Genomic DNA, 18,724 nt, shown 5'->3' with positions numbered 1-18,724 from the left:
AGGGTGGCTCAGTCGTTAAGCATCTGCCTTCGGCTCAGGTCATGATCCCAGTGTCCTGGGATCCAGCCCTGCATCGCATCGGGCTCCCTGCTCAGCGGGAAGCCTGCTTCTCTCTCTCCCTCTCCCACTCCCCCTGCTTGTGTTCCCTCTCTCGCTGTGTCTCTCTCTGTCAAAAAAATAAATAAAATCTTTTAAAAATAAATAAATAAATACATCTACATTAAAAAAATATTCCACTCATTTTTTTCTCTGCTGGTTTGAGGTCATACATTCCATTTCTGTTTTTTTTTAGTGGTTATCCTTAAGACCTTTACATGCATATTTAACAAAGTTGCTCAGTATATCTACTCTCTTCCCAAACAACCATCCTCACCTTACATCTTAATGTTGTCCAATATTGTAGCTCAGTCCACCTTTTTTTGCTTCCTATATTAACATAATTATCAGTCTATGTTTGTTTCTATTTTCCCAAATACTTTCTGATTTTTTTTCTGCTCACCATATTTCCTTGCATTTCACACCCTTCTGGGATCATTTTCCTTTTTCCTGCAATAGATCCCTTAGAATTTCCTTTAATGGAGGAATGTTGGTGGCAAATTCTCTAATTTGTTGTTTATTAAAACTTTTTGTTTCACCTCATTCTTGGAAGATAATTTTGCTGAGACTAGAATTCTAGAATGGCAGTTCTCCCTCCCCACCACTCCCCCTTCTCAATGTGTTAAAATACTATAGTAGTACTGTAATCTGGAATCACTGTTGCTGTTGAGAAATCAGCTGTCAGTCTAATTGTCCTTTTGGGGGGGTTGTCTTTTCTTTCTGACAGCTTTTAAGATCTTCTCTTTTTCTTGGTATTCTATAGTTTCAGAACAGCTCTGGGTGTGTATCCTGTTTATTTAATTTTCCTTGAATTGTTGGGCTTTCTGGGTTAGAGTATTAGTGTTTTGTAATAGATTGGAAAAATCTCAACTGTTACATCTTAGAACACTGCTTCGATCCAGTTTTCTCTGGTGTCTCCTCCATCTTCCATGCTGCTTAACCTGTGTTTTATATTTTCTGTCTTTGACAGTTCTGTCAACGAACTATCTTCTGGATAATTTGTTCATTAATTCTCACATCGTCTGAGTCTAACGCTTACTGTTTGCATTTTAAAATCAATCTTTTCATTATGTTTGTGTAAGTTATATTTGGTTCTTCTTCAAATCTTCTTAGTCATTTTTATGCTTATATTCCTTTCCCATAGTTTCAAGCTTCTCTTTAATGTCTTGAAACATATTAAATATACTTTATGTTCTCTGTATGATAATTCCCATGTCTTTAATTTGCAAGTCTGGTTTTACCCGCTATTGGTTAGCTGGCTCTCACTCACAGTGTCTTATTTCCTTGCATGTTTATGACTTTCTGGCTGTGAGGTCATGCTCCGTGACACTTTACCAATGGAATTTCTTTGAGGCCTGGATTGGAGTTGTGTTTCTCAGACAAGATGTATATTTTCCTCTACTAGTTGACTGGAGGTACTCTCAACCAGGTACCACTTAATATATAAATGATCTGCTTTAGGTTTTTGAACCACAGAGGTAGCTTAGTTCAGGTCTTGCACCCACAGTAGAGCAAGCTTCTTACAAATTCTCAGGGAAGACTTTATCCCTTCCACCCAGCACCAAGGTCAAGACAGGCGAGATTTGTGCTGCCCTTCTTTGTGGCACATTTACTTTTTGTTCACCCTTATGATTGGGTCGGGCTGTTTGAATCCCAGCTTTAGGTAGGGAATCTCCTACTAGTCTCCTCACACTGGGTGGGTCCAGGCCTTATCTCTGGGCTCCTTTGTTGCACCAAGCGCTCAGACTGATACTGCAGACTCACCCGGGTTTGGTTTGGCAGACAAGGCAAAAGCTGACTTCAAGCTCATTTCCCCCCGAGGATTACTATTTTCACTGTGCTTTCGTACTCAGAATTTCTTACTTTCTTGCCAGCTCAGTGCATTTGAAAAGATACGTTCTATTTTTATTCAGCTTTGGAATGACTTTTCATTGGGACATTTACTATGATATGCCCAGACATGGAGGTTTGGATATTTTTCTAGAAGACCCTTTCACTGAGATGTGTCCACGGCAGTGGGACCTCTGAGGGCCCCCAGTTGATGATATGGGGATCTCAGTTCCAACTCCCTCCCTCGGATGGGCCCAAGACTTGTTTTCTCTCTTGGGTGCAACAACCGGAGCTCAAGGATCTGTATTGCAGCCAATGTTCATGAACACCTTTAGGGGAGCAGTGGCTTCAACACCCATTTGGCCACTGCAGATTACGGACACCAATCAACTATGTAGACTAATGATATCTACTGGGGCCACATAGGCAGAGAAAACTGAAGACAGTTTCTTTTTTTTTTTAATATTTTATTTATTCGAGAGAGAGAGCACAAGCAGGGGGGAGTGGTAGAGTGAGAGGGAGAAGCAGACTCCCCGATGAGCAGAGAGCCCCATATGGGGCTCAATCCCAAGACCCCGGGATCACGACCTGAGCCGAAGGCAGACACCCAACCGACTGAGCCACCCAGGTGCCCTAAAGACAGTTTCTATGCCTCTTGGTAGCTTCACCTTCTTGTAGACTTCCATGTTTTGTTGCTTCTTCCTCAAGGCGGGTCTGCTTGCACAGCTACAACCGGCCTCCCACATGCATCTGCCCATGGGCCGGATGCTCCCCTGCCCTACCCCACCTCTCTGAAGCAGTTGATATCCAGCCTAGCAGTGCTTCTGCACCTTGTTAGAGCCATGGAGCTCTTTGAGAATCTGATGAAAGCTACAGACATTTCCCCAGGAGAATTCCGTGCCAGCCAGAATGTCCAAGACCATGACAGGTTCCTGATCCTCTGCACCTGATGATTTATCTTCCTAGATATGGGGATGGGGTCTCAGGCCTCAACTGTGGTGGGTGTGTGCTTCCTTAGGAATTAGTTATGATAACGTACATCCCACCTGGGACTAGTCAAGTAAGCTTCATGCTCTGTGCTTCTGGCTTATCCTTTCTCTGTTTTCATATAACCAAGTGCTTGCATTGCCAATGGGCCTGCACAGTGTAGGTCTAAAGGGAAGCTTTTGTTTTTTCTTTTCTATTGGGATTTCCCAAGAGAAAGGAATAGGTCCTGGGGCCACCGTTGGTTTGACTCATTTGTTTCAATCCTTACCTGAGTTTAGATCTGTTTCAAGGAGTCTGAGCCTTTACCGATTTGCTCTTGGCTGAGTTTTAATAAATACAGGCTAATAATCTGCCTCTGTGTAAGTCATGGTCTTTTTGTGACCCTCTGCATTTCTGATTTGGCCTTTTTCTTAACGTCTCGAAGCTAATTTCCATCTGCAAAGTGAGGGACTGGACTGGAGTAGATGTACTTGAACTGCACTTCTCCGAGCACCTCGGACTAGGAGGGCGGGGATGTGGTTGGGGGATGGGCAGGGCACTTCAGTGGGGTTGGGGGTGATGGGTGTGGGGAGGAGCTCCTGCCCGCAGAGCTGCTTCCACCACAGCAGGTCTGATTTACGTGCTTTACACACTGGGTCCGGAGTAAGATCTGTGTTGGACAAATTCCACAGGGGATGGCTGATGTCTATGCGGGCCTCCTCCCTGAGCAGGAGTCCTGTCACCTGGCTGCAGGTGGAGGCAGGGAGCGAAGGCGCGCCTGACTAAGCCTCCCATCCCCCCACTCTGTGGCAGACCTCCCTTCCCCTTGACTCCCTGACTCTGTTCCTAGTTCCAGTTCCAGCAAGGATGTTGTTACCTTTGGCAATGAGAATGTTAGTGCTGCTGCCCCTGAGTCAGGCCGCGCCCAAGGATGGAACCGTGAGGTAATGGGCCTCAGAGGGCAGGGCCATAGGCTGGGATATGGAGAGTCTCTGGAGAATCTGAGGGTGTGCTGGGCCCCTCTGGGAGGCAGGAGCCTGGGGTGTATGCTCCCTGAGCTCTGTATCCGCCCCCCTCCCCCAGTTACTGCCATCTCTGTGCCCGTAGGGGCGCCCTCCACAGAGTGGGCACCCGGTGCACCTTTGCTGGGATCAGCTCATCTGGGATCCGGGGACTCCGTTCCAATGGGGTGTGAAGCTTGGGGAAGAAGCTGCGCTTCTCTTCTCAAGACCTTATGTGGGAATGCCAGAGCCTTGGAGATCATTAGCAGACCAATTCGGGGTTGTGTGCCCAGCCGTCTCAAGGGTTCCGGTGTGAGGAGCACACCACGGGTACGCGGGCTGGGGTGGGGGGACAGATATAGGGAGAGCAGCAAGGCAGGCCGCGGGGACAAAGGCTGCTGCCGAGGCTCCTGTCAGCGATCTGGCCTCACAGGTCTGGACTGATCTGGGCAAACAGGCAGCCCCGTCCAGAACTGGGAGCAAATCTTGGGCTTGGAGGACTGAGAAAGAGAGCCTGAGCAGATCAAAACTCCAAAACCAACATCTACGCCCTCAGCTTGTGTCGTGGAGCAAATCCAGTCTGCGGAAACCTGGGCAGTGCCTCGGGGCTGAGCCACAGACCTGGCCCTCGGGCCGGCCCCAGAGCAGAGGGGTGACCGCGAGCCCCGCTGTCCGGACACCCATTCACTGTTTTCTTGGGTCTCCAACTTGTATCTACTAGGTGTGGCCTCATCTGGCCTCTGTCCAACCAGGTGCTTTATTTATCCCTTAACATCTAAGTTAGGAATCTGTAAAAACAGTCTGAGGGAGTCAGGTTCTGCTTCTAAGACCAGAAGGGCCTCCTCCCCACAAGGTGTTTGGGAATTTGAGAGAACAACGCCCTTGGATCTGGGGAGAGAACTCTGCCAGGAGCTTGAGGGTGGAAGGCTGGTAGGCCGGATCCTCAGGGAGGCTCTTGGCAAGCCTGGCCCTTCTCCTCCTCCTCCAGGCTGGACCCCGAGGTGCAGCAGCTGCCCCTGTCCAACCCCTTCCAGCCAGGCCAGGAGCAGCTTCGGTGAGTGGGCTGGGCGGGGGCTGGGGGGTGGGCCTGGGTCTGCACACTGGCCTCTCCGGGCTTACTTTCCCCGTTTCTGCCAGGCTTCTGCAGAACTACCTACAGGGACTGGAGAGAATGGAAAAGGAGCCGGAACACATGAGCCGGGAGCAGGGTGAGGGGCTGGGCACCGGGGCCTGCGGGCAGGGGGCTCAGGGGCAGCAGAGCCGGGACTGACCCCGGGCTGTCAGCTGTCCCCTGCCTCCTCCACCTGTTCCTGGTGCCTCTTCTGATCTGGCTTCTCCTCCTTAGTTCTCCTCTACCTCTTTGCCCTCCACGACTATGACCAGAGTGGCCAGCTGGACGGCCTGGAGCTGTTGTCCATGTTAACTGCAGCTCTGGCGCCCGGAGCTGCTGATTTTCCTATCGCCAACCCGGTAAGCCCTGCTGGCCGGGGGGCCCCTTCTCCCACGAAGGACACTCAGCTTCTTGGGGCTTTAGTCTTTTTCATCATGACTCTTGATGAATCCACGATAAAAGAAGTGCTCTGAGCCTGCCTGGCAGGGACGTGGGGAGGTGTTGGGAGGGTCAGGGCTCCTGGGAACATCTCTGTCTGCTGCAGACTCTCCAGCAAACGTGTGCTTCCACAGGTGATCCTGGTAGTGGACAAGGTGCTCGAGACCCAGGACCTGAATGGGGATGGGCTCATGACCCCTGCAGAGCTCATCAACTTCCCAGGAGAGGCCCCAAGGCACACAGAGCCCAAAGAGCCCCCGGAGCCACAAGATGTTGGGAGGCAGTCCCCGTTAGCTAAAAGCCCGTCCAGACAAGAGCTGCAGGGAGCCCTGGGTCCCAGAGAAGATGGGGCACAGGGAGAGGCCGCAAGGGAGTCCTTGGAGCCTGTACAGGAGGCTGGGGGACAGGCAGAGGCTGAAAGGGAAGCCCGAGGCCCTAGAGCAGACGCTACGGGCCAGCAAGAGGCCAGCGACGCTGGAAAGGACGCGGAGGAGCATCCAGGGGAAACACTGGAGTCCAAGGACACCCAAAATGAGTTTGAAGTTCATGTTATTCAGCTGGAGAATGATGAGATATGAACCTTGAGGCTAGAGATCTGCACCCCGAGAAGTCTCAGCACCAGAACATAAGCCCCCAAGAGTGGGCTGTGGATGCTGGGTGTATGTCCGCTTCCTGGCCCCCGGAGGGGCAGGTCTCTGTGCAGCTCAGGGAGACCTGAAGTTGAGGGGGCAGCTTTAGGGCCCAGATAACCAATAAAGAACTGAATGAACTCATCTGCTTGGGCCATCTACTTACTGGTTTGGCCGGTCTGGCCTCAGGGACACAGGGTTGGGGACTGGACAGGCTTCAGGGAGGGGCTTCGGCTTCCCCGTGTTCCCAGAGGGTGCTGAGACAGCAGGGGACAGCACCAGGGCCCAGCTGCAGACAAGCTGGGGAAGAGAGCGCAGCCTCTCGCTGGGGCCCAAATGCCCCTCTTCCCCCTCCCCTGGGGTTCAGGCACCCAGGACCCTCCTGCAGCTCCGAGCCGGTCCTCCCCACCACCCTGTAGGTGCCCTCCCCGTAATATTAACAAGAACAGCCATTTACTGAGAGCCGAGTACACACCAGGCGTCATGCTGGGCATTTTCTACATTGTCTGATCGTATCCTCACGATAATACCACCAGGTAGAATTAGCTCCATTTGACAGATGAGGAAATTGAGGAAGACCGAGTCACTAACATATCCAAGGTGACACCGCCAATTAAGTGGCAGATTTGAATTCAGGTGTGTCAGACTGCAAAGCCCATGGTCCTTAGCACAGTCTGTGGTCTCACACACCCTGCCCCAACTCCCATATGAAAACTGGCCGATTCCAATATGCCCTCAGCCCTGGTCTCCCCCAGGGACATGGACACTTAGTCCTGGGGCCCATCTGTGGCCAGGGCACCGCCTTAATGACAAGGCGGCTCCAAGGGTGGGGTTTCAGGCTCTGGGACAGTCACAGGGGAGATATTTTTGGACCGTGAAGGCGCCACCAAACCACAGAGAAGGCTCCCTGCCCACTGGCCTGTCAGGTTGGCTCAGCCGTGTGGACAGTCCTGGAGCCATCAGACTGGAGTCTTGTGACAGCCCAGGGGCCCAGAGGAGATTTTCTGGTGGCTTATTACTTGGAAGGTTCCCTGGGGTACGAGGAGATACGTGTCCTCCCCAGCCAGGAAGGCTCAGGGTCTGCCCATCCCCTGTGGCTCCCCTTCACCAGAACCAGCTGGGCCTCCAGCAAGGGCACGGCTGGTGGCAGGTCAGGGGTACTTCCCGCTTCTCCAGTGTAGGCCGCCCCTCCTCCGGGCCTACGCAGGGAGGTTACTTTGAGGAATAGAGAAAAAGAGGGCGACGGGCTGTAGCCTCAAAGCCTCTGGCAGCCCCAGCCAGAGCGGCTCAGACATCAAGGACAAACAGACTGGCAGAAGGAAGCCGGCTCTGGGGCAGGAGCTTTATTTGCTCGGCGGCTCGGCGGTGTGAGCACCCAGGACACAGGGCGAGCGCCCCCCACAGGCAGCGCGGACGCCAGGCTGGATGGAGGCGCCAGCCTCCAGGGAGGGGGTGTGTGAGCCAGTGCCCCCTGCCACAGGGCAGTCACACGATGCCCTCAAAGCCCTGCAGGCCGCACTTCTTGCCGGCCACCTGGCAGCCAAACCTCAAGGCCTCCTGCATACTCTTGCCTGGAGGGACAGAGAGCTGGATCAGCCCGGTCCTCTGCGCAGGGGCAGGCCTCAGCCTGGCGCCTCCTGCCGGCGTACTCACCCTGGGACAGGCTGAATATGACCGAGGCGTTGAAGGTGTCTCCGGCCCCCAGAGTATCCACCACCCGGGGTGGAGGGAAGGCGTCCGAGTGGAGCAGCCGTCCATCAGGGCCCAGGGCATCAGCGCCCTCCTCAGCCCAGGCGCAGACCAGCATAGCCCTGCAAGACCCTCCACTCAGCTGGGTCGTCGGCCCGCCCCTGGCCCCCAGCCTCATCCCCCTCTTCAGGGCAGTGCCGCCCCCTCCCCGCGTCCAGACTCACTGGTTCTCCACACCTAAGGCCCCTTCCTGGCTTCCCCCTACTCACCCTTTCCTCACACGACCGTACAAACCCCTCAGGGCCTCCCCCGCTGACCGGAACCCCAAGTGCTTGGCCACATCTTTGCTGACAAACACCTGTGGACAGTGGAAGAGAGGCTGACGGTCCCCCAAACCCAGTCCCCGCGCAGTCACTCACCACCAGCAGCCTAGCGTTGCCCCCATATTATAATGCCACTCCTCCAACATGGCCGCCTAAATCCCCAACGTAGCATCTCACTGTCCCACAGGAATGCGTTTTCACACTTGCTCAAGATATGCTAGAAGCCAGCCCTGTAAATTGTGGCACAAAAGTCCCTGGTTTATTTGGTCTGAGATCAACGAATGTCCCTGCAATTGAAAATCCAAAGCGAGCCTTGAGCGCCATCTTGCGGTGAAAGCTACCGCTGCCAAGTTACACCCCCGGCTCTCAGGAGCGGTTTGCTTTGTTTTCCTGATACAACTATGCCCTCCGGGCCAGGTTTCTTCACCTTTAAAATAAAGGGCCAGGGGTTGTAGAGCTTCCTCAACACCAGCTACACGTTAGAACTGCCAGAGGGACGCGATCCCAGGACCCCGGGCTGCTTCTCCCTCTCCCACTCCCCGTGCTTGTGTTCCCTCTCTCGCTGTGTCTCTCTCTTTCAAATAAATTAATAAAATCTTAAAAAAAAAAAAAAAGAAGAATTGCCAGAGGGAGTTTTGCTAAAAAATACTTCAGCCGAGCTCCACCCTCACCAATCAAATAAAAACCCGCCATGTGGCTCAGGCATCCACACCTCCGGGCAGCCACGGTGGAGGCCCAACCAGCTTGGGCTATGATGCTAGGATTGTCCCTCAGAACTCATTTCCATCCCAGCACTACCCGAATTTACCTTATGTAAGTCCCCTTCCCATCCTCCCTCACCCCTCGGTGGCTCCCACAGCCCACCACCCACCCCAGAGTTGGAGGACACCCGGGAGAACTGTCCTATTCCCTCATTTGACAGGGGGAAAGACGGAGGAGGCCCAGAGAGGAAATGCTCCCATGCCGGGTGCGCTGGCTGGCTCTAGGAGCCCTCTGGCCACTCTCGTACCCGTGCACCCACTGGGACGGAGAAATTTTTCTCCATCGCCACCACTGGGGCCTGCAAGGGAGTCCAAAGCTGGGGGCCTGCCTCTTTGCCCCCCACCTGCCAATGACAGCAAGCCATTCCAGGTGTGGTAGGCATTCCCGGTAACCAAGGGAACGCTTGGTTCCTTTTAAGACCTAAATGAGAGGGGCCTGGGTGGCTCAGGTGATGATCCCAGGGTCCTGGGATCGAAGCCCCCCACTCCCGCTCTCTGCTCAGCAGGGAGTCTCCTCTCTCTCTCACTCTCCCTCGGTGCTCTCTCTCTCTCTAATCAAAAAAAAAAAAAAAAAAAATCTTAAAAAAAAACACAAACCCTAAATGAGCTGCATGTGGCAAGGGGAAGCTGCGTGGGCCACTCACCACATCTCCATAGCCAAACAGTTGGAACAGCTCCTCTCGGGGCTTCTCCACCTCCACGGACACTCGGATCTTCTGACCCTGTGGCTGCGTGGCATTGTGCTGTTCTATCCGCCGCAGCATCTTCACCTGCTCTGAAGCGTTCCGGCCCTGGGGCGGGGTGGGGCGGGACGGGGCAGCTCAGGGCCAGCTGGGCAGAGCAGCTGCTCTGGCTTCTTCTTCCCTCCCTGCTGGTGGGCGAGGGGGTACTGGGCCGGAACGCCATCCGAAGTTTCAAAATTCTAGAGCGGTCATGGACCTTGGAGACCTTACTGACCACCTCCCAGTACCCCGCCCCCCCGCCTGCCATTTCACCGACGAGGAGACAAAGGAATAAAAGAGAGACTTTCCTAAGGACCTATGGTGAATTAAATGACAAGGCTAGGATTAGAACTCAGGCCTTCTCCGAGTGTGGAGGAGGTGGGCAGCCTGGGACACAGAAAGCATGGGCCTTTGCCTGGAGCCAGCATCCTGCTTCTGGTGCCTACATCCTGCTGTGTGAACCCGAGTAAGGTGCTTTCTGGGCCTTAAAACACACAGCAAGCTGGAGCGGGGATGAGGGGGGTTGGAGTCCTTTATCTTGACGTACTTCATGGTTCAAAAAAACTAAGAAGGCAGAATACGTGAAGGGGCTGGCAGGTTGAGCCCCTCAAAACACAGGTAGGGCAGGACTTGCCTCAATGTGGATCCACTTGAACCGGGTCAGATCAACCTTATCAAAGTCTGTAGCAGACACATCTGGCAGGTTCCTAAGTCACAGGACAGAAAGGAGAGAGAAGAGGCCTGGTGAGGTGAGCCCGGGCCCGGATCTCTGGCTGCCGGGGCCCTGTACCTGGTGCTGCCTGCCGCATGGCCAGACTGGATCTCCAACACGGCCTTCCGAGGCTCAGCTCCAGGACAGGCCCCGTTCCAGGCTAAACTCCTGACCACTCCTTGCCCTACTCAGCTCCTTCCAGACAGGCGGCTGGAGGCAGTCTGCCAGGGTGCCCTTTGGGGTAAACTCAACGGCAGCATGGGTCAAGAGGCCAGCTGAGTGTGCCTTGGAGACCACATCTCCCAGAACGCTCTAAGAGCACCAGGGACTACAACTCCTAGAATCCCCCCTCGCCAGTGGCGCACGTGCTCCCAGCATGCAGTGCGCCGGAGAACTAGAAAGGCCACGGCTGCTCTGGGCCTGGTCCCGTTCACTTCCGGTGCCCCAGCAGTGACAGCACCACTGTTCTAAGCTTGGCAGCTCCATGTTGCAACCCTGAGGTCAAGGTTGGTGCTCGAGGATGAGTTTCCAGTTCCGCTGACTCAGGTGTAGAGCCCCGGGAAGGGTCTGCCTTGACCAGAGACCTACACCTAACCTATGTCCTCCCCTTCATGGTCTGTAGCTGAAGCGATCTAATTAGCTGTGTACCTGGGCCTTTCTGAGGCTGCTTTGCCATTGGTAAGTGGGTCCAAACCCACCAGCCTGCTGCAGTTGGAGGTAATGTGCGTGGATATGCTCGCACTGGGGCCAGGGGGCAACAAATGTTTCTCCTCTGAGCTCCTCTCCTCTTCCTGTGAACACCCATGTGGTGTCCTTGATCAAACTTGCTACAGATCGTTGCTTAATGGGCAGATGACTAGGACCGCCCAAGGAGAAGGTCATTGCCAGCACATATGCCCCCTGGGACACACGGAGCCCAGAGACCACCGGCCATAAAGCTTGTCCTAGTATAGTTGCCCCCTCTCCCCCAGGTCCAGGAGTCATCTGGGCGGTAGGGACAGCCTGAGCCCCAGGGCTGCTGGGTCTGGACCGCCTGAGCCCTAACACAGTACCTGGCATACACTAGGTCCTTAGTAAACTAAAGGTCTGAGATTCTTCAGGAGGGACTCTGGGAGACATGAGAAGGGTCTGGGTCCACAGGGCCTCTCCCTAGTAGCTTGGGACTTTAAAGGGGATCCCTTCCCCTTAATTAACATGGCATCTGATGGCCCTGATCTCCGGGCCCAATGTTCCCCTTCCCGCTGCTTCAGCGATGCCTGTGAATCGTGTGTGGCTTCATTACGCCGGGACCTTTGTGGTGGGCTCATCTCTTCTGAACACCCAAACCCAGCTCCTTGGTGCCATGCTGCAGGCTGGCAACTCTGGGGCTGACCCTGGAAATTCCAGTGGGTCCCCTTCAGGGCTTAAGATGGTTGGAATCACATCTCCCATCCACCCCTCTCTCCTCAGAACAATTGCCCCACACCCACTCCCAGGCTGCTGATTGACCAATTAGGAAGGAATCACATCATGAATTATGTTCTGCACGGGGCTTGCCTGCCCATCCTGGCTGTTGACCAAGGCCAAGGCACCAGGCAGAGCAAAGCACATCTCTTCCCCCCTGATTGAAACAACTGAGAAATCACTGAACAGTTTGGCATGGGGACAATTTCCGGTACAAAGAGGCAGCAGAGAGCGGGCAGCTGGGACGCCCGGGGTGGCGAGCGAGGGAACTGATTGGTGGGCTGTGCGAGGGCGAGGCCGGGGGGCCTTACGTGTCGTAGAGCACAATGGTGCGGGAGCCAGTGGAGTTGTTGACGATGCAGCAAGAGCACGGGGTCTCCCCTCTGCTCTGCCAGGCCACCTGGGACACATCCACGCCCCGCTGCCTGAAGTCGGCCACCAGGAAGCTTGGGGCGGAGCCCGAGCCAAGGGAAGGGCAAGGAGACACAGATTAGAGCCTACCAGCGGCCTGGACCTCCTGCAGGGACGGGAGGGGTGCTGGAGCCCATGGGCCTCTCAGAGAAGAAGGGTCCTGTTCTGAGAGTTAGTGACGGCGGCGGCGGCGGCGGCTGGCCAGGCGCAGACAGGCGTACAAACCTGTAGGCATGGAGGATGGTGCGGCTGCCAGTGGCCTCGCTGATGATGACCGTGGAGATGGGGACAGAGCCCGTGGTCTGGGAGACTGTGTAGCGTAGGTCCACGGAATAGCGGCGGAGGTCATCCTGGACAAAACTGCCGGGACGGAGTAACCCGCGGGGAGGTGCGGCTCGACAAAGGTTTGGGGACTGGAGGGCCGGTGGCAGGGCCGCTGCGGACCCTGGATGCAAGCGGGGGAGTGGGGGGCGGGAGGGAACGGAAACCCCCATGCTGTCCCAGGTGGTGCAAGGACGCAAGAGAGGCGGGGGCGCGGAGCTGGAACTCAGGGAGAAAAACACTAAGGGACGTTCTTTTAGATCCTGCTTGAAGGAAACTCCAACCCCGAACCTGGCCTCTGGTCTGACTCAAGCCAGAAAGGATGTGCTGAAATTCATTAAACTGGCTGGGGCAGATCAGGGCCTGGAGCACGTACCCTGTTTGAACAAAGCAGGTGAGGGCACCGTGGCCCGTTTCATGCAAAGCCTAGGCAGAATCAATAATTACCAAGGTGGTACTTTGTTCCCCGGCTGCCCCCTACTCATCCTCACGGTACTCCTCTCTGTGAAGGCCCTTGCGGGGCCAATGTCACTCGACCCCTGCCTCCACGATGCCCAGCCAGGCAGCCGTGCGGCCTTGGTGAGGCCACTCACGGGCCCCTGCTCTCGCAGCAGGGGGAACCCTCCAGGCAGCGAGCTGGCTCCCAGTGCCTAACGCTCCTCAGAGTGGGCCTGGTCCGGGACTCTCACCCCAGAATCTCCTCCAATCAGAGTGAGCAGGAGGTGGCCCCTTGGGGAGACTGCACCCACAGAACAAGGGGGCCAGCCCCACGTTTCCTGGCCCTCTCTGGAGACAGCATCCTGTGACCGCTAGTCCAGCCACCATCCCGACCTTTCTCTCTATGGCTGGACCCCACTTTTGGCAACACCAAAGCTAGACAATACAGACTTGTATATAGGTACCAGCTTGGGGCATTATTCCTCATCTTACACCTCAAGGATCCTTTAAATAGTAACTTTCCCAAAGCATCCCAACTACGATTGGGTTTTCCAAATGACTTTTTGCACCCACGGTGCCCGGCACATGGTAGGTGCTCATTAGAGGTTTGTTAAACACATGGGGAGAACGTGGAATGGCCCACCTCCCGGCATTCTCATTCCATAAAGGCGAGTCCACTATCCTAAGCAAGAGCCACAGTCTTGCCTCTTGCTGGGAAGGAAGACAGCCAGCGGAGAAAGTTAACAAGTGACCAGCTGTTGGCTCCAGGTCCCTCTGTCCCACCTCACAGGGCAGGCTCCTGCCCCCTGATCTGTTTCGTGCCAGTTCACCCAGGGGGCTGGGTTTGGGCAGCAACCCCCCTGAAACCAGGGTTCAAAGGGCTGAGTTTCCCAGACCAGCAAGCTGGCAGCCTGCCCTAGTGCCCACAGTGGGCAAAGTGTGGGCCTCACCTCCTGATAAGCATTTGCTGAACTGGCAGTGCTGGGGTCAAAGGGCTTCTGGGTCCCTGCGGCAGCCAGCACAGAGGACGCGTGTGTGCCACCGCGGGCTGCAGCCTAAGTAGCTGGGGAGCTGAGGCCTGCGTCTGGGCCCAGCGTCAGCACGTGACTTCAGGGTGTCCGCGCGCAGGGTGCTCTTGTGGCTTCAGTGAACAGGGAGGACACCAGCACTTGCCCTGCCCCCTCAACGGGGAAAGAAATCGTGGGCCTGAACCCTAGGACCATGGATGCTGGACACCCCCGGGGGAGGATGGGTCCAGCACGTCCCTGACTGCCTTCTGCCACAAGCCTAGCCGGGACCACGGGGAATCGAGAAGGGCAAAGTCATATCCACCACAGAGGCTGTTGGAAGCAAGGAAGAAAGAGGTGGGAAGCTGAGCAGGCTCCGGGGAGGGGCCAAGGAAACCGGCTGTGGAAATGAAGGCTTTAGCAGGAGAGCCTTAACACCTGAGCAGCAGATGAGCTCACGGGGGAGGGTCCAGGACGCTGGGACTCCACTCCGCCCCCTCCCACTCTGGATCCAGAGTTATCCCACCCCATTTCTTATAGCCTGCCCCCTCCCCCCACCCAGGGTCAAGACTTCCTTCTTTTCCACCCTCCCGCTCCCTCCTCCACTCACTCGGCAACGTGGCCCGGGGCCAGCGAGCCCATGAAGGCGCAGGGGGCTCCAAGCAGGGCCAGAACAGTGCAGGAGTTCGATGCGTTGCCGCCGCGCTGCCATCTTTGGGACAAGCACCTGCAAAACATGCGGAGGGTCCCTGCAGCTGCAGCAGGCTGGTGCCGGGATAAGCAAGGCCGGCCACAGTGCCCTGGGTAGGGCCTGTGACGTGTAAAAGCTGGGAGCTCCCCCTCAGAAAGCATCTCGACCAGCCTTCTCATTTTCACGCATTCAGGTCCATCACAAAGGAAGGCTCCACTGTGGGTTACCCCGTTCTCAGTTACCACGACCCGCCTCTCCCCCAGGTACAGAGCTGTCGCACCTTCAGCCCCGATGGCTGGAGAACGCCAAGTGCCTCTTCCCACAGGTGTCAAATCGGCTCCCTGCTCCCGTCTCAGGGGAGCCCTCTTCAATAATAACTCGGGTTAAAATAAGTAAGACGGGGAGCAAACCTGGACATTGAGGTCATTTAAGTGGGGGGCGAGGATGGAAGGGGGAAGCTAACTTACATAATAATGTCAAAAGTTAAAAAGATTATTGGATGAAGACCAGTTTTTCTCCATTTTTTTTGTTTCCCTTTCTTTCAGCTTTATTGAAATATAATGGGCATATAATATTCTGTACATTTAAGGTATACAATGTGCTTTGAAATGGGCGTATTGCAAAATGATTACCACAGGAAGGTTAGTTAACACGCCACCCCATCACACGATTACCTTTTTTTTCTTTAGTTTTTCTCTATCTTGACTGAAAATCTAACTCAAGGTGTACACTGAGGAGACCAAGTGGAGATGCACCTGCAGGGCTTCGTTGTTATCAACAACAAAAACAGTGACTTATGTGCATCAAAGCACTTTAATGATGTCTCATTATGCGCGCACAATACCGTGGGGTAGACAGTGCAGGCTGTCATTTCTATTCTTCCAGTTCCAAAAAGAGTAACTGTGGCCGCTTACAATAAGAACCACTAATTAAGAGAAATACAGGAAGCAGAATTTTTAGGCTAAGGTATATTGGCACACAAAACTTAACCCTGAAGTTCCCTTCAGTCTCAGGAAAAGGGGTCCACGATCCGTCAGGAAGGATACTGGTTTGTAAAGGGACAAACATTTTTCGAGCTATGAGCTTTAGAGAAATTTTCATGCAGATTAGAACGGGGAGCCTCGTGGGATTTGACTGACTCGGGATCACACCAATAGTTAGTGACGAAGCTGCCATCAGAACCCAGGCGGCCTGACTCCAAAACCACCGCCATGTACTGTGTAGTTGTGAATGGAAAGTAGTCAGGCCCCGGCTTGGATGAGGTTTCGAAGAAAGGGTATACAATTTTACTTTGTGGAAATCCTTCAAAGTCACACTGATACCCAACTTCCTGTGCAGAAATGCTTTGCTGAGCATGAGGATGCTTTCTGGAAGGCTCTTCTTGGCCTGGACTCTGGGAGGCAAGGCCGTAACTCAGGGGTCTGGCCAAATTCCAGGTGGTGGCTCCTGAGGGTCCCCAGAAGCCTGTGGAGCCCGGAGAGCCTAGGAAAGGTGGGGCCGAAATGCCCCACCTCTGGGAAGAACTGGGTCCCCACTTGGGCTTGCTCATCTGGGAGGCACGAGAGTCCAGGAGGTGGGCCGGGTGGGCTGGGCACGAGAGAAAGAGAGAGAGAGGCCCTATGGACAACCACACCGCTCTGCAGAGGAGCAGAACCATGGGGCTGGGGGAGGGGGAGGAGGTACACCCTGAGAGCAGGGGGCATGGAGAACACGGTGCCCTCCTTCAGAAGGAGCCCGTCCTGGCGGGAGCTAGCAGGATCTCCTTATCCTAGCCTCTCCAGTAAGTAAGCTCAAAGGGAATGGCACTGAAGCTGTCGTTGAAAGTGGCACTCTGGGTCTTCCCCCGGCCCTCCAGTCCTTGGGAGGACCTGCGGCCTTGGAACCCACACTGTTCTCTTGAGGAGGTCGAACTCCTCACTGTGCCCGCGTCCTGTGGCCGGCTTGACCTGGCTAGCTCTACAAAGCAGCCTACCCTTGTGCCCCTCCCCCGCTGTCCCTGCCCTCCCTGGCAAGGGCTCTAACCTGGGGCAAACAGAGCAGCCCGAAGCAAAGGGTCAATTCCATGAGACGGGCAGCAGCAAAGGGAGAGGGAGCTCAGGAGACGACAGAGGGCTGGAGCACTAGATTCCTACGAATTGTAATTACTGCTCTGCCACTCATTAACTATGAGGCCTTACAATAATTATTTAATTTCTCCACAGAGGTAGCTGCTTCCTCATCTGCAAGGAGGGGATTTCACTGACCCTTACACACTTCCCATGGGCTGCTGTAAGCAAAGTACGTGACAGTGCTGGGTGGACCCAGAGCCTGGAGGCTACTCGGGTCTCTCTCCTCAATCAGAACAGGGAGAACTGGGTATTCATGGCTATGAGTGCTATAGTGTCTTGTCTGAGTTAAACCTTGAACTAGCCATTTATCCAGTTCTTGGCTGAGAAAACTGATAGCCAAGGAGCAATTCTCGGTATTGTAAGCACTAGACAGCACCAAGAGAAAGGCTCGGATTCCGCCGCATAGAAATGCCCTTCTGGGATTACAGTGCAATGGTGAGGTTCTTATCAAGAGTAAATACGAGAGCCAACAAGCAACTCTTCAACTTCTACCAGACAACCAAGAAGGATGTTGTTCACTGATTTTGTAAAAAGGACTTCTGGCAAACTCCTTTTGGAATTTAGCACCAGGGAAAAGTTGGTCATGGCGCATGAGCCAGCTCCATCCATAACCCACAGGATTTCTAAATTTGCCTCTAGTGCCAGCAAGCCCTGAAGCCATAGTGAAGCTCAAATACCGCGGTTTTAAGTGTTCTTGCACTCTACCTGCACATACTTATTATTGAAAGCTACCTCAAAATTTATTTAAGAAACAGATGAGATATACGTAGTAGATAAATTAGAAGTAAACGCTGGTGAGAGACAAGTGCATCGGTCTTTTTGTTAGAAAGAAAGAAGCTGGTCCTGCCACTTACTAGTTGCATGCCCTTGGATAAATCACTTCATCTCAAAGAGTTTCTAAACGCGGAAAATGACTCCTGAAACGGGAATTGGCCAACACAGCGCTATCCAAAGCCTGGGTCTTATTATTAACGGCCTCAATTCTTTCCCTAGGTCCTCCGGGGCGGAGGGCACGGGATACCAGCTCCTGAGGCTGGACTTTGACTGCGGGGCCAGGCCCCGCAGACCTGGGGTTGGGTCTTGGCTGCCGGGCTCAAACGCGGGGCTGCAGCGGCCCCTGGGGTCTCCGAGGGGCCCGGGCGCCCCTACCTGCTGTCCGTGTCCTCCTCCGGGTACTTGTCCACTACATTGATGATGTCCAGCACCACTAGCCCCACGCACAGGATCTGCTTGTCTTCCATGAGGCTGCTCCCGGAGCTTTCTGCCCGCCTGGCTGACGGGGTTCCTCCTGGGCTCTGCCTCTTATCCCAGAGGATTGTGTCCCTGCTCCTGGGGCTAACGTGGCTCTTCCTCTGCGTCCCGAGCTCCTCCCCCAAGGAGGCTCCTGTAGCCGGGAGGGAAGGGAGCAGGTCCCTTGCTCCCCACGCCCACCGATTCAAGCGGGCCTGGGAGCGCAGACCCCGAGGCTTTGGTCCCCGGCTTCCCCTCAGCAGGTGGCGTGGCCCAGCAGATGGCAACGCCTCCCACTTCTCGGCCTCAGTTTCCTCACTTGCCAGACAGCCTCGGAGCTAACGCAAACCTCTCTAAAGCGCAGCTAGGCAATCTCCTGAATGCAAAAAAAGGTGCAGTACCAAGGCGCCCCCTGCCCCTCCCTCTCCCGCACTGGCGGCTCGCACTCCAGACCCTAGACCGGCAATGTTGAGCCGGGCCTCGCAGCTGCGCCCTGAACCCTTCAGCCCCAGCCGTCGCTCGCGCCGTCTGCGCCCCGCCCCCGAGGTCCAGCCAATCCCAGCTCGAGGCCCCGCCTCCGTCGCGGAGCGGCGGGGACCTCTAGGGAAGCGGCGGTGGTCACGTGACGGGGGCCGGCTCCCAGGGCCCCCTGGCGGGCGCCGGCGGAACAGCCATTCGGGGGAGGAGCGCCAGGCCGCGGCCCAAAGCAGCCTGCCTCTCTCTCCGCAGGCGGGTGCACGGCAAGTGCGCGCAGAGCCACCGAGCGGGGAGGTGGGGGCGACCAGGATAGGGAGCCC

At 55.1% G+C, this 18,724-nt stretch overlaps 2 protein-coding genes across 6 annotated transcripts in view; one reads left to right on the top strand and one right to left on the bottom strand.

Annotated features, from left to right (window-relative positions):
- The window catches only part of CGREF1 (cell growth regulator with EF-hand domain 1), a 13,234-nt gene extending 7,014 nt beyond the window's left edge, over positions 1-6,220 (top strand). For 2 of the 3 annotated variants that reach the window (XM_032391612.1, XM_032391611.1), the window contains exons 2-6: positions 3,743-3,836; positions 4,882-4,947; positions 5,031-5,101; positions 5,239-5,363; positions 5,577-6,149. In XM_032391612.1, coding sequence (XP_032247503.1) covers positions 3,760-3,836; positions 4,882-4,947; positions 5,031-5,101; positions 5,239-5,363; positions 5,577-6,020 — 783 coding nt within the window. In that variant the 5' untranslated portion in view covers positions 3,743-3,759 and the 3' untranslated portion in view covers positions 6,021-6,149. Of the gene's footprint in view, positions 1-3,742; positions 3,837-4,881; positions 4,948-5,030; positions 5,102-5,238; positions 5,364-5,576 lie in introns of all 3 variants that reach the window. The other variant, XM_032391610.1, reaches the window with a different exon arrangement.
- A 1,166-nt stretch (positions 6,221-7,386) lies between these two features.
- On the bottom strand, positions 7,387-18,522 carry KHK (ketohexokinase). Of its 3 annotated transcripts, none has more exons than XM_032391609.1 (8): positions 17,847-18,522; positions 14,509-14,625; positions 12,033-12,167; positions 10,201-10,273; positions 9,489-9,635; positions 8,030-8,118; positions 7,725-7,882; positions 7,387-7,642 (listed from the first exon to the last, which is right to left on the bottom strand). In XM_032391609.1, exons 1-8 carry the CDS (start codon positions 17,936-17,938, stop codon positions 7,557-7,559), a joined length of 897 nt encoding a protein of 298 aa, XP_032247500.1. In that variant the 5' UTR covers positions 17,939-18,522; the 3' UTR covers positions 7,387-7,556. The 3 variants fall into 3 exon arrangements, with proteins under 3 accessions (XP_032247500.1, XP_032247498.1, XP_032247499.1); XM_032391607.1 differs by lacking the exon at positions 12,033-12,167 and adding an exon at positions 12,358-12,492 and having other exon boundaries at positions 7,388-7,642; positions 17,847-18,520; XM_032391608.1 differs by lacking the exon at positions 12,033-12,167 and having other exon boundaries at positions 7,388-7,642; positions 17,847-18,520.
- Positions 18,523-18,724: the final 202 nt, after the last annotated feature.

This window comes from Phoca vitulina, unplaced genomic scaffold (assembly GCF_004348235.1).
Source record: "Phoca vitulina isolate PV1807 unplaced genomic scaffold, GSC_HSeal_1.0 scaffold63, whole genome shotgun sequence".
Classification (NCBI taxonomy): domain Eukaryota; kingdom Metazoa; phylum Chordata; class Mammalia; order Carnivora; family Phocidae; genus Phoca; species Phoca vitulina.
The sequence above is the reverse complement of the archived record's forward strand: the minus strand, read 5'-3'. Positions and strand labels throughout refer to the sequence as shown.

Coding starts and splice junctions, on each gene's coding strand:
- KHK (XM_032391609.1), bottom strand. CDS start 17,938: ATGGAAGACAAGCAGATCCTGTGCGTGGGGCTAGTGGTGCTGGACATC. Junction 12,168..14,508: donor GCCCCGGGCCACGTTGCCGA/GTGAGTGGAGGA, acceptor CTCCGCCCCAAG/CTTCCTGGTGGCCGACTTCA. Junction 10,274..12,032: donor ACCATTGTGCTCTACGACAC/GTAAGGCCCCCC, acceptor CCTGTGACTTAG/GAACCTGCCAGATGTGTCTG.